This window comes from Silurus meridionalis, chromosome 10 (genome assembly GCF_014805685.1).
Source record: "Silurus meridionalis isolate SWU-2019-XX chromosome 10, ASM1480568v1, whole genome shotgun sequence".
Taxonomy (NCBI): Eukaryota; Metazoa; Chordata; class Actinopteri; order Siluriformes; family Siluridae; genus Silurus; species Silurus meridionalis.
In genome coordinates, this window is record NC_060893.1 from 21,212,256 (window position 1) to 21,226,583 (window position 14,328).

Below are 14,328 nucleotides of genomic sequence, written 5' to 3' on the forward strand. Positions count from 1 at the left end.
TCCCATTTCAGTCATTAATCTAAACACACTCCATTTCAGTCATTAATCTGAACACACTCCATTTCAGTCATTAATCTGAACACACTCTATTTCAGTCATTAATCTGAACACACCCATTTCAGTCATTAATCTGAACACACTCTATTTCAGTCATTAATCTGAACACACTCTATTTCAGTCATTAATCTAAACACACTCCATTTCAGTCATTAATCTGAACACACCCATTTCAGTCATTAATCTGAACACACTCTATTTCAGTCATTAATCTGAACACACTCTATTTCAGTCATTAATCTGAACACACTCCATTTCAGTCATTAATCTGAACACACCCATTTCAGTCATTAATCTGAACACACTCCATTTCAGTCATTAATCTGAACACACTCTATTTCAGTCATTAATAAACAGGTTACTTACGGCCCACAGGCAGTTTAGTTCCACAGTGATACAAAAAGGTTCAGTGTCTGTAAAAAGCCTGCTGCTCTAAACTCAGTGCTCATTGAACATTCCACTTTCTTAGATCATTTTTCTAATAATGGCCACTCATGCCATGAAATTTAAACTATTGGCACCCCCAGACAGCACTGCTCAAAACTATTGGCACCCCCATACTCAGTGCTGTTCCAAACTCTCTCATCAGGTAAGTTATTCAGTTTTTCCTTTTTCCAAACTGGCTTTACTTTTCCCCATCATTTTCTTTTCCATTTTCAAACTGGTTTTACTCACCATTTGCTTTTCCTTTTTTCCAGACTGGCTTTACTTTTTCCCATCATTTCCTTTTCCGTCTTCCAACCGGCTTACACTGTCCATCATCAGGCTTAGACTCTTCATTTTCTTTTCCTTTTTCCAAACTGGATTTACTTTTCCCATCATTTTCTTTTCCGTTTTCCAAAACTGGCTTTACTTTACGGGAAATATGCAGGAGTGGGTGTAGGCGCAGCAACTCGGGGTGGCACGGGGTAAATCTTTCTGGATAAGGGCATCTGCCAAATGCCATAAATGTAAATAAAAATGAAAATAAAGTGTATCGTGTTCAACTTGTGTAATTTGTGAACATAAACACAGTGTTGTACAAAAACAGCAACAGCAGCAATTAAGAAGTTTAAAACAGCATGTAAACTGTATAATATGATTATAATATAATATGGGTGGTGGTTCCACCATCAATCCAATACAGTCGGAAACTCATTAACATTCAGTACAAACAGAATCCAGTAAAAGTTTCTACTTCTTTTTCTCAGTCACTTCATTCTGCATTTAAAACTTAAATTCAGAAAATCTCCATCTGACCACAGAAGCATAATTCACACAATAACTGTGTAGTAGTGTGAGAATGACAGTAAGATTGGGGGAATGTGGTAAAGACGTTTCCATATTTAGAGGACACTTTGCATTGGCAGCACATGCTTCAGTGCTCTGGGAGTGTTTATAGCGCTGTGACTTTCACACTTCATGACTGAGAGCTGCTGCTACAGAAACTTCACCCACAGCTACCATGACTTTGATCCCCATCTTCATCTGGACACTGATCCTCTGGACTCAAGGTCAGACACTGCTTCATATTTTATCTCTACAATGATGTGTTCATACAAATACACGTATTGTTTCTGTTCTAATATTTCAGTTTCATGCTGCATTATTGTGTATTTTTACAGAATGCAGAGGTCAAGCAACAGTAACTCAGACTCCTGCAGTGAAATCTGTTCTTCCAGGAGAAACAGTCACCATCAACTGTAAAACCAGTCCAGCAGTGTATCACCATAGCTCATATGGCGACATATTACACTGGTATCAGCAGAAAGCTGGAGAAGCTCCTAAATTCTTGATTAAATATGTGAATCAGTTACAGTCGGGTTTTCCAGCTCGTTTCAGTGGCAGTGGATCTGGAACTGATTTCTCTCTGACCATCAGTGGAGTCCAGACTGAAGATGCAGGAGATTATTACTGTCAGAGTTACCATTCCATCACAGGCTACTGGTTCACACAGTGATATAGAGTCGTACAAAAACCTCCCTCAGTCAGATAGTAGAGAAACTGCACTGCTGCAGCTGGGAGCGACTGCAGGTGCTGAGTTGGAGGATGTGATACGCAATGACACTTTGTGGAGGAGAAGAACCACATCACACTAACTCACACCTCACATTAGAAATAATTACACCACACTACACACTCCATCACACCACACTGCAGACACACATAAAATACTATCTTTATTGGGGATTTATCCAAATTTATTTTTCCATTTTTTATTTTATTAGACCCTGAGTATGTGTTTTCATAAAGACAAAGCATTCTATTTCTGTACGTCACTCTGGTAAGGATGTTTGTTAAATGCTCTAAATGTAAATATGATTGAGAGAGAGATCATTACTACTTCCTGTGTTTTCCTGTCCTTCAGTTCATCCTTCTTTCTGCTGCTTTATTGAATTAAGTGAGATATAGCATGGAGTCGTGTCTCTAATATTGATTGATTTCTTCACCTGATGCCTCGAGCCTTTAGTGAGAAAACAATTTAGATTTTATTCAGTTTTATATGTAAATGTTATAAGTAAAGGTATGAACACTAATCTAACCCTAATCAAAACAACTACCAATAATTCCCATAAATTCTATGCTTATAGTTTAAATGAATTGATTGGTTGATATTGTCTGATGCATATCTAATGCATATCTGTTGTTCATGCATTTTTGCTTGTTTATAACTATCAGTCAATCCTCTGCTGTTTTAGAAGACCTACAATTATGGCTGCTAGAAACTACATTTCCCAACAACACACACTGTCATGTTCATGTTCAGCTGATTACTAATCACCCACAACTGAGAACATTCACACTGAACAATTTATAACATCTTCAGTTTCACACTCTCACTGTGTAGAAATATTCAGTGTTCTTATACCTGATTTACAAAACTCTGGATTTGGGGGTCTGCTAAAAGCTGTAAATGTGTTTGTATGGTTTGAACATTGCATGAACTTGGATTGTGATTACTGTATAAAGGTAGTGGGCCAAGAAAACATGAATGTGTGTCAGATTAATTTTGTTTTGGGCATCAGACAGTGTAAACCTGCCAAACACATACTGTACAAATAACTGTCTGAGACGAGTCGTTTGTCATGAGTCATATGAAAGAAAAAATCTAAATAAATGACTCGTTTATGAATGACTCATCATTAACATGCTGTGATATGGACCTCCAGAAGTGACTGGGATTAGGATTATGTGTAGTCCATTACTTGCTCTGCAAATACAGTGGAAGACTCTTACAGGATATTTAAATTCATGTATTTCTTTTTCTAATTTCTAATTTAATTTGAACAGTTCTTAGCCTAGGGAATAGTTTATGTACATTCCGTGTTTTATTTATTTAATCAGTTAGTTGGTTGTTGTTTTTTTCATTGTTTTCTATAGAAATGTGTACATTTGTCAGGCCACATTGGAAAATTTCCCTCCAGGTCACTAGAGTACACCCTCACACACATGTCAAATTTCGTCTTTTTATTGTCTGTGCCAATTCCTGCTTTGATTTGCACCCCAGTTTAGTTTTAATCATCATTTATGTTCTGCCTTTTTTACTTTATCTTTGTTGAAGTATTAAGTTGTTAAGTTGTAAATTGTTTAAGTTCATTAAGTGAGTATTGTTGATGAGTTACTTGGTTTTCATGCCATTAGCCTTAGCCTAGCATATTTTATGTCTTATTTTTTTATTAATTTATTTGTTCTTATTTTTCATTATAAATGTACTGGATTGTATTTGCTTCTTTGCTCAGCAGATACCATCAATGTAACAAAGCTCTTGTTTTGCCCTGTGTCTACTTGAGTGTGGATCTGTGTGCAGTATCTGTGTCTATCAGTGCCTTGACTTTTATTAGGGATAATGATTACAAGTTAAAGATCCAAAACTAAAAAAAGCAGTAGATGTTTCATTCTGATCAAGGTTCATGTTTTGCTTAAATTCAGGGATTATGGGATTAACAGAGATTTATGGAGGGTTTTATGCAAATTCTGAGCAGAAGGAGAAATATTTGTAATAATGTGACACACACACACACACACACACACACACACACACACACACACACACACACACACACACACATTTGCATGAAAAGCTCTGATTCCCAGAACAGTTAAACACTTTCAGCAGATGTTTCTGGTTCTTCATCCAAACTCACTCAAGCACAACACACAGCTCTGCACTCGACCTGCTGTAAAGGTGCAGTTCCAAATCACTAACAAAGACACTTCACTACTGAAAAAGGAGACATGATTTCCAGATTGAAGCTTTATTTCAGCACAGCTATACCACTGACACCACCTCAGACTGCTAAGCATGTGTTAAAGTGTACACTTGAATTCTAGTGGACTTCACAGCGACTCTTTCGGAACGAGGTGATCTGAGTGGTGTCGTGGTGAGAGACGATACAGCCGAACACCTCGGCCTCTTCCCAGCGTTCTTTGCTGAGGGTCAGGGTGCTGCTGCGGCTGTAGACACCGTTCTTCTGATCTTCTGTGCTGGTCAGAACACCTGCGTTCACCTCTACACCATCCACGGTCCAGCTCGGCAGCGCCCCCTGTGGAGAATAGTCAGAGAGCAGGCAGAGCAGAGAGGCAGAATCCTCAGGGAGCTGCAGAGAGGAGGGAGGGAGCAGAGACACGGAGGGCTTCACCATTGGTCCAGCTGGAGACAAAACAGACACAAAAACACAAACACAATTATAGTCATGATAATGTGAACTCTCTCACACTGAACATGGTGATATTTGATATTTCAGTGTAATGCCTATAGAACAGATGCAGTAATTTATCTGCACATCATCAACAGAACAAGTTTAGAAAAAACACACTGTGCTTCAATAATCATCACACCACAGTAAAGTCAACTTTGTTAAATTTTATAAATGATCTAAATAATGATTTATGACTTGGAATTAATGTGAAATCAACACTAAACCATCATTGTTCCTGTTACACTTTTGCACTTATTTCCACTTTGATGAATTTGGATAAATCAAAGAAAAAATAAAATAAATTAAAAGTTAACATTTCACATGAATCTGAAAAAAAAAACTCCTACAGAATTTTACAAAATTACACAAAAGCAGAGACTTTTTAGAAGCAGCTCTCTCCTCTTCACATCACATTTCTCTATTTTATAGAAAAGCTATTTTTATAAGAATGTTACATTATTATTTTGTACTAAATCAATATTAACATTATGGAAAAAAACGAATGAAACCATGAGCTTTTAGTAAAAGTGAGCACTTACTTTTCATAATGAGTTTTGTTCCGCCACCAAAAGTGTACCACAGTGATACATTCTAATGAAACCGCGGTACAAAAACCTCTGTTACACTACAGTGAACCTAAATACACACACACAGACACACACACACACACACACACACACACACACTTCTCTGACTCTGATCACAGTGTACTGTACACACTGCAAAAGACTGGAGGAGAAATAACACCAAATGGTGGATTAGTGATGAGATTTGTCTCTACAGTCAGTAACACAAACTACATGATACATAGAAATAATAAAGAGTAATGTTATGTTGAATAATGTTTAATAATTTTGGTCTCCTTAAAATCTCCTCTATTGTCAGTCTGAATCCTGTTGGAATGAAAGTGAGAGCCTAAACTTCTGTCTTTTCTCTACATGCACTTGTAACTTCTTTATATTTTCCAAGAAATATCTCATTGTGACTGAATGTGAGAATGACAGTAAGATTGGGGGAATGTTGTAAAGATGTTTCCATACTTAGAGGACACTTTGCATTAGCAGCACATGCTTCAGTGCTCTGGGAGTGTTTATAGCGCTGTGACTTTCACACTTCATGACTGAGAGCTGCTGCTACAGAAACTTCACCCACAGCTACCATGACTTTGATCCCCGTCTTCATCTGGACACTGATCCTCTGGACTCAAGGTCAGACACTGTTTGTTATTTTATCTCTACAATGATGTGTTCATACAAATACACGTATTGTTTCTGTTCTAATATTTCAGTTTAATGCTGCATTATTGTGTATTTTTTACAGAATGCAGAGGTCAAGCAACATTAACTCAGACTCCTGCAGTGAAATCTGTTCTTCCAGGAGAAACAGTCACCATCAACTGTAAAACCAGTCAGGCAGTGTACAAGGATTCAAATGGTGACTACTTGCACTGGTATCAGCAGAAACCTGGAGAAGCTCCTAAACTCCTAATTAAATTTGGGGATGTGCTACATTCAGATTTTTCAGCTCGTTTTAAGGGCAGTGGATCTGGATCTGATTTCACTCTGACCATCAGTGGAGTCCAGACTGAAGATGCAGGAGATTATTACTGTCAGAGTTACCACAGCATCTCTGGCTACTGGTTCACACAGTGATATAGAGTCGTACAAAAACCTCCCTCAGTCAGATAGTAGAGAAACTGCACTGCTGCAGCTGGGAGCGACTGCAGGTGCTGAGTTGGAGGATGTGATACGACACAATGACACTCTGTGGGGGAGAAGAACCACATCACACCAACTCACACCTCACATTAGAAATCTCTAAATAACCATAATACCACACTATACACACACTCCATCACACCAAACTGTACACACTCCATCACACCACACTACACACACTCCAAAGTAAAATAAAGTAAAGGAGTTTGGGCTCTGAGTTGTACTTAAGTAAAAATAAGTCATTAGTACTACCTGTTTTAGTGTCACGCTGGTAACTGGACCTCATGTCACATTAATATTAGGGCTGTCAATCGATTAAAATATTAATTGTAATTAATCACATAATTGACAAGTTAACTCACGATTACCACACATTTTTATCTGTTTTAAATTACCTTAAATCAATACTTTTCAAATTTTAAATACTCTAATCATACGCAAGCGTATGTTTATTATTAGTGAAACCATATACAACATGGAGCATGAAGACAAATATTTATGTAAATGTTTTAAAGCAATGATGAGGATGATAGTTTCCACACGGACGGTTAATACGGTGATACTGGAGAAACTGAAGCTCTTCTAACTTTCATAGTGATTATATAATAAGAGAATATTCGGTGTGGTTTATTTAAGAGTAGACACATCTGTGAGACAAATATTTACTGAGATTCAGGTTGTTTTATTTACGTGTCTGTGTAGAGAAATGACAGAAATGACAGAGAGCGCCCCTGACTTGCCCCACTATTATAACTTTGCCTTGACAAAGACAAACAACACAAAACATTATAATATTTCAAGCAAGAATTAATTATAAATAATATTTTATCTAATGGCTCCTACACACCGGCCCCTAATTGTGTGCATGGGTACCGATTATCATATCATATAAAGGAGCCTGATACAAGCATTTATGCATACTACTAAGTGGAGGTTTCAGCTTCTCTCTCATTCAGTTCTTTCTGCATTTTACACCTAAAAGCATTTTACAGAAAATCTCCATCCGATACGATAAACAAAAATCACACTGTAGGAACCTTTAAAAATGTGCTCTGTTTTCAATGTTGTTTAATGTCAATTTATTCATTTTATTTCTATTTCAAAATGTAATATTAAATGCAGCACTGTTTAACTCTCCAGATATGGATTTGTTTTCTATCCAGTGAATTATTGTGTTAAATGTGAGTGTATTATTGTTGGCCAATGACTGTTAAAGTTAGACGGTTAAAGGCTTTAGGTCATGTAATGACGAGAGTTACAATGCGGGAGAGAGAGGAGCAACGCAGATGGCGAGAAGAGACTGCATGCAGGCTGTGTGTGCTAAAGAAAACAGAGGTTATGTCAGGGTGCGAGTGAAATAGCCATTACCGGAAAATAGAGTCTGGATAGAATGGACAGCGTAAAGTACTGCATGCAATAGTGAAACCATACAGCAGTACGTAACATCTACACATTCAATAACGAACAAGGGAGGGAGTGAAAGTGAGGAGCTTATGTAGAAGCGGGGTGGAGTGATGATGAGCCTCAGGGGTGCGTGATTAAGCCTGAAGCCTGAAGCTCCAGAAAGAGCGGAGGCATGAGTGACCACGAGCCCCAGGTGTGCGTGGTTAAGCTTGGAGCTCCAGGGAGAGCGGAGGCATGAGAGCCACAAAAGGGGGGTGTGGCTTGTGGATCCCTGACATTACAACCCTGCCCCAAACCCACAGATGCCTGGAGGAGAAACGGCTCCAGCGGCGACTGGGGATGGAGAGCTGCCTGTAGCGGAGACCGGGGATGGAGGGATGTCTGCACGTGAGAGACTGGACATAGAGAGATGTCTTCAGCGGAGGCCGGAGGTGGAGAGACAACTCCGGCGTAGGGCAGGGACCAAGCTGCGCCCGCAGAGGAGTCCAGAGGCTGAGCAACCTCCACGGCAGAGACCTGAGACCAAGTGACACCCTCTGCGGTGATCAGGGCCGGATTGATGCCCACTGGGGAGGTCTGGAGCGGGGCTACGTCCGTAGCGGAGACCGGAGAATGAGTGATGCACTCGGTGGAGACTGGGAGCAGAAACAGGTCCCCGGTGGTGTCCAGAGACCGAGTGAAGCCTACGGCGAAGATGAGGAACGCAGTGACACCTTCTCCGGGGCTGTGAGCCGTGACGACGCCTTCAGAGGAACTCGGGAGTGCTTTGTCATCCTCCGAGGGACCTGGAGGTGTTACGTCACCCGGATAGGAACTCAGAGGCGAGACGTCGCTTGGAGAGAAACGCTGAGGCGTGACTTCGACTTCAGATGGTCTAGGAGGTGTGGCTTCGCCTTTTGGGAGACTTGGGACTGAGACGTCTTCGTCGGAGGAGCTCAGAGGCGAGACGTCGCCATCGGAGGAGCTCTTAGGTGAGACGCCGCCATCGAAGGAGCTCTTAGGTGAGTCATCCCCATCGGACCATCCCTAGATCCCTTGTGAGAAGCTGGATAAACCAGGCGCACAAGCCGAACTCGCCTCCAGTCGCACTCCACAACTCGCTGGCTAGAGAGAGGGATTCCCCAGACAGAAGAGAGATGTGGAGTGTGAGCTTCGCTCCCTCCATCATGTAGGAGGCTGAATTCGACTTCACATATCCACCAATGCTCCGTAAAAATCCGCCCCACTTTGCCGTTTTGCCGGAGAAGCGAGCCGGGAATCCCGTGACGTCACCCAAGGGGCGTGGCGCTGCCGAGCATGATCCGTATGAAACGGCATCGGATTTCAGGGTCTTCCCCGGGGTGGAGCTTGGCGGCCGCTTTATCGCGGCGGAGCAAATCCTCCCTCCGAGCGGTAATCCGATCATTTTCCTTTTCCTTTTTTTGGTTTTTTTGTGTCCGTATATTTCCTTTCGGGGGTTCATTATTCTGTCAGGGTGCAAGTGAAACAGGACGCGAACGCCGGAATACAGTTCGCTCAGGTTTAATGATAAGATGAGGGAGAGAGATACACACGAGCACACTCACACACTCACACACACGGCAGTCCTTAGGTTGAAAGAGTCCGAGGTGCGCTAGCGGAGAAGCGCAGCCGGTACCGGATAGTAGAGTCCAAATGGGACGGACAGCGTAGAGTACTACATGCAATAGTGAAACCATACAGGAGTACGTAACATCTAACACATTCAATAACGAACAAGGGAGGGAGTGAAAGTGAGGAGCTTATGTAGAAGTGGGGTGAAGTGATGATGAGCCTCAGGTGTGCGTGATTAAGCCTGAAGCTCCAGAGAGAGCGGAGGCATGAGTGACAACGAGCCCCAGGTGTGCGTGGTTAAGCCTGGAGCTCCAGGGAGAGCGGAGGCATGAGAGCCACAAAAGGGGGGCATGGCAGGTGGATCCCTGACAGGTTAACATCTTTGGAGACTGAGTATATTCGTTGAAATATTAAGGCCCAAAGTGTAACGTAACTGCATTCGGTTTATCTTGTTTGATTTTCTCAAGGTTTAACGTTATTTGATTTCACCGCCTGATTATAAGATATTATTTCCGCCATTCCGTGTAATGAAGGCCTAGCAGGTATAACAAAAACAATGTGTGTGGACAGTGACTGCAGATGGGATCTAGTTGGACCTGGGACTTTGTTTGCGACTGGACGTGTTGTGGCTGCTGTAAAGATTGCATGGTTACACTGTGCTTGGATCGGCCTGACTCTTCACACAGAGAGGAATTGATCACTATGCCAACCGTGAGTTGTAAGTAAATCTATTTTCCAAGTTTGTGCTTAAAAGGATTTGTCATTAACTCTTCACACTGGGAATGTGCGCCAACTGGGCCCCAATGACAAACACTAGTGTATGTGACTGAGTTGTTGGTTCATATAAACTGCATACAGAACTAAAATAACAGCAAACTCTAGAATAAGAAAATAAATATGGGTTGTTAATTTACTAATTCGCATTTGTATTCTGGTGTTTCATTCATTGGAATAGTTAATTAACTTACCAGGTCACTGCTACTTAAGAAGTTACCAAAAAGAAATATTGTGATTTGAGGATATCTGATATATTGAAAAGTTACTTCTTTATTGTAATCAGAGACTGGTGTAAATAGTAGAAGACTACCGGAAAATTCACCATTCAACTGCCGGGAATCCAGGTTTCTTAGTTAAGTGAAAAAATATGAAATTTTAAACTTTTGGGTTAAAAATAGGTTTACAACACAATAACTGTGTAGTAGTGTGAGAATGACAGTAAGATTGGGGGAATGTGGTAAAGATGTTTCCATACTTAGAGGACACTTTGCATTGGCAGCACATGCTTCAGTGCTCTGGGAGTGTTTATAGCGCTGTGACTTTCACACTTCATGACTGAGAGCTGCTGCTACAGAAACTTCACCCATGACTTTGATCCCCGTCTTCATTTGGACACTGATCCTCTGGACTCAGGGTCAGACACTGCTTCATATTTTGTCTCTACAATGATGTGTTCATACAAATACACATATTGTTTCTGTTCTAATATTTCAGTTTCATGCTGCATTATTGTGTATTTTTACAGAATGCATAGGTCAAGCAACAGTAACTCAGACTCCTGCAGTGAAATCTGTTCTTCCAGGGGAAACAGTCACCATCAACTGTAAAACCAGTCCAGTGCAGTGTACATCCATGGTTTACACTTTTACACTGGTATCAGCAGAAAGCTGGAGAAGCTCCTAAATTCCTGATTAAATTTGTGAATCAGTTACAGTCGGGTTTTCCAGCTCGTTTCAGTGGCAGTGGATCTGGATCTGATTTCACTCTGACCATCAGTGAAGTCCAGACTGAAGATGCAGGAGATTATTACTGTCAGAGTTTCCATTATATCAGTAGCACCTACCTGTTCACACAGTGATATAGAGTCGTACAAAAACCTCCCTCAGTCAGATAGTAGAGAAACTGCACTGCTGCAGCTGGGAGCGACTGCAGGTGCTGAGTTGGAGTATGTGATACACACACACACATGGCCTATTTAACCAACAGCTCACACTCACAGATCTGTGTCTTTTGAGATTTTCCAGCAAGCTTTATCTTCAAAACACCAATGCGTGCCTAACGCAGACCCAATCATAAAGATACTACTGACCAGTTGTTGATTGGTATGTAAAAGGAGTCGAAAACCTTGATCAAGTGGTGAATAAGTACAGCGAAGAAACCCTGTTCTTTTATTTATTTATTTATTTTTGGGGCGCAGCGAAGCAAACCTGACCCACCCACTGTGTGCCGTTGAGTGGCACAAATTGTAAAATTTGTGGAAAGGACAACCTTCCCTCAGTTGTTAAACTGTGATTTGAGTAGTGTAACTCTTATCAGCTAACTCTTAAGACCTAATCTTGCATATCAACATCGAAGGAACCCTGTTGACTATAGACTTATTTTATTATATCTTTAAAAAATTTTTCCTCCTCTCATTATTAAAATTCTATAGAGGTAGCGAATAAAGCCTGCTTCCTTAATTTGAAACCGGTCGAAATAAGGTTGCATGACACGTAGGGTTGAGAATAATCTTAACCCAGACGTTAATCACACTTCCAAATAAACATTAGGGGGCATGCTGTAAAAGTGTCTAGCACTTTTGCAACCACCACCCCCCTTCTAACCCACAACTCCTTAGCCAGGTCGGCTCTCTCTCTCTTTATCTCTCTGTCTCTCTCTCTCTCTCCCCCCCTCTCTCTCTCTGCCTCCTGGACTAGACTCTAACGACCCCTATTTGTTTTGTGTCTAGCAGCGTTCATAGTTAAAGAAAACTGCAGTCATAATATCAAAATCGCTCGGTAAAGACGAATAAACCTATTTACCGCACCTTCCGTAATCATCAAAATCGATTGTTGGAACGAAAAGAATATTCCTTCAGTTTGTTAAAGATTGATTTAAACGATGTTCCTCTTATCATTTATTAAAGAGTCTGTATTGATACATGACAACAGAAAAGAGACTGTTGCATGTTTTTGTTTGTGAAAGCAGCGAAGAAATCCTGCCTCACTACTTTGTGCCATTAAGGGCACAAACTCTAAGGATCTGTTGGAATGAAGAAATCGTCCCTCATTTTGATAAAGTTTGATTTAAGCGATGTTCCTCGAATCATCTTCTTAAAACCTTATCTTAGGTATCTATCTGTAGGTACAGCAAGGGAACCCTGCCTAATAACCCAAACCTTAAGATCTGTTTGGGACAGCATCACATCATACATAGGGTCGATAATAGTCCTACACCAAACCTTATCAATCACCACCACTAAGTAAATTAGGGCACAACACTTTCAGAGAAGCACCAGGGGACAGGCTGTTTAAGTGTCTAGCACTTTTGCAACCATCCCCTCCTAACCCCTAACTTCAGTGTGTGTGTGTGGACTCTCTCTCTCTCTCTCTCTCTCTCTCTCTCTCTCTCTCTACCTCCTGATTTTTGTTGTTGTCCCTTTAATTCTATTTAATTTTTAATTTTTATCTTCATTTATTATTGTTTTCGTATTCTTATTTGTATTTGTATTTTCTTTATTTAGTTCTATTGCGTCTTTTTATTATTAGTATTAATTTTGTTTGTTTTTGTTTTGTTCTGTTTTGTTTTATTACTATTATTAGGAACATTTTTACTGAAATTTCATTTTGGTGTTTTGTTATTTACCTTTATTTGTTTTTATCATTATTATCATTATGTAGCACTTCCCCTTTTACCGGGTCAGGGAAGGAAGGTTGCCCCCACTGTGCATCACCACGAGCGAAGCCACCCATCCAGCTGTTTCCCTGGCACCGACTGAGACTGGGTTTAGACATCTATGCCCTGAGTACTACAAATCCAGTCTCTATGCATTGTCAACCTCAGGCAAAACCCCAAAGAGCATTAGGTTTTCCTCAACCTTCAATGCATTCTTAGCCTGCTGCCGCCATCCAAGCAAGATAAAAAAAAAAAAAACTCAAACTAACACCAACACAGCTTCCTTTTTCTGTAAATGATCTGTCCTAACCCGTAATAGCAGTTACAGGCCTCGTCCTGCTCTATCACTTTTGTGTTGTGAGTTTGATCTGTTTATTCTGATTCTATTTAGTTTTGGTGTGAAATAAAGTCTTAACTTGAGACTCATCACAGAAACTTAGCAACCTTAAGGTATCCAAATCTCTAGGTGTTTGATTAAGTAATCATGCCGCCAACCTGATCTATCCTCCGATAGTTGTCTGAACCCATCAGGTCAGACTGGGCATTGAATATATAATTGCCTATTAGCGCAGCTAACTAATGTCGTAAGAACTTGCATTGGCCTTTTGTGCTGTCTTTGTCTCTTCGCCAGCGAACCAGTATGTCCTGACCATCCAGTCCTGATGCCCACTGGGATCAACTAGAGACCTGGTTAAACGCCATGACTGGTAAACTTCTGCCCAAGGCTACTAGTGACCTGCAGAACCGGAGCCCAGAACGGCTTGGCGAGAACTCAAGTGCTGCAAAGGTGATGAAGCAAGCATCTCCAGCCTGGAACAGGAATCATCAGCACAGAGGATCCATGTTGAGGAGGCTCAGAAGAACCCAGCATGTGCTCACGGTCAGCTGGACCCGCTAATGGCAGAGACGCAAAAACAGTGCAGTACGGCAGATGAGAAAGACCCAGAGCTGCAGGAGGAAAAGGACAAACTACAAAGGCCCTGACTAATCTCCGCGTAGAAACCGCACACGGAGAGCTGCGAAAAAGGGACACCAGAAAGGAGCTCGGTGAGAAACTCCAAGGAACTGATACTCTGTTACTGAAAGCAGAGACTAAACTAAGGGAAAGCACACCACAGAATTTCCCAGCCGAATAAGGCCCGTTAGCCCCCGTATTCTCAGATCCGAAAGGGGGGGTAAGAACCCCTACTCAGGATGCCTTCAGGGTGGGAGAATTCACAAAGAACCACTCCTTCCGGTCACCATCC

General features: G+C 41.1%; 1 long non-coding RNA gene and 3 gene segments (V, D, J or C); 3 read left to right on the plus strand and 1 right to left on the minus strand.

Annotated features, from left to right (window-relative positions):
* The first annotated feature begins 1,501 nt into the window (after positions 1-1,501).
* Positions 1,502-2,094, plus strand: LOC124391953. The segment is given in 2 exon segments: positions 1,502-1,550; positions 1,662-2,094. Coding segments are annotated over 2 exon segments (384 nt in total).
* A 173-nt stretch (positions 2,095-2,267) lies between these two features.
* Positions 2,268-3,137, plus strand: LOC124391976. Its single transcript, XR_006927073.1, has 2 exons — positions 2,268-2,505; positions 2,736-3,137. It is a non-coding gene; the product is annotated as an uncharacterized LOC124391976 (long non-coding RNA).
* Positions 3,138-4,089: 952 nt separating this feature from the next.
* LOC124391961 lies at positions 4,090-5,368 on the minus strand. The segment is given in 2 exon segments: positions 4,090-4,687; positions 5,276-5,368. Coding segments are annotated over 2 exon segments (330 nt in total).
* A 496-nt stretch (positions 5,369-5,864) lies between these two features.
* Positions 5,865-6,499, plus strand: LOC124391954. The segment is given in 2 exon segments: positions 5,865-5,944; positions 6,057-6,499. Coding segments are annotated over 2 exon segments (381 nt in total).
* Positions 6,500-14,328: the final 7,829 nt, after the last annotated feature.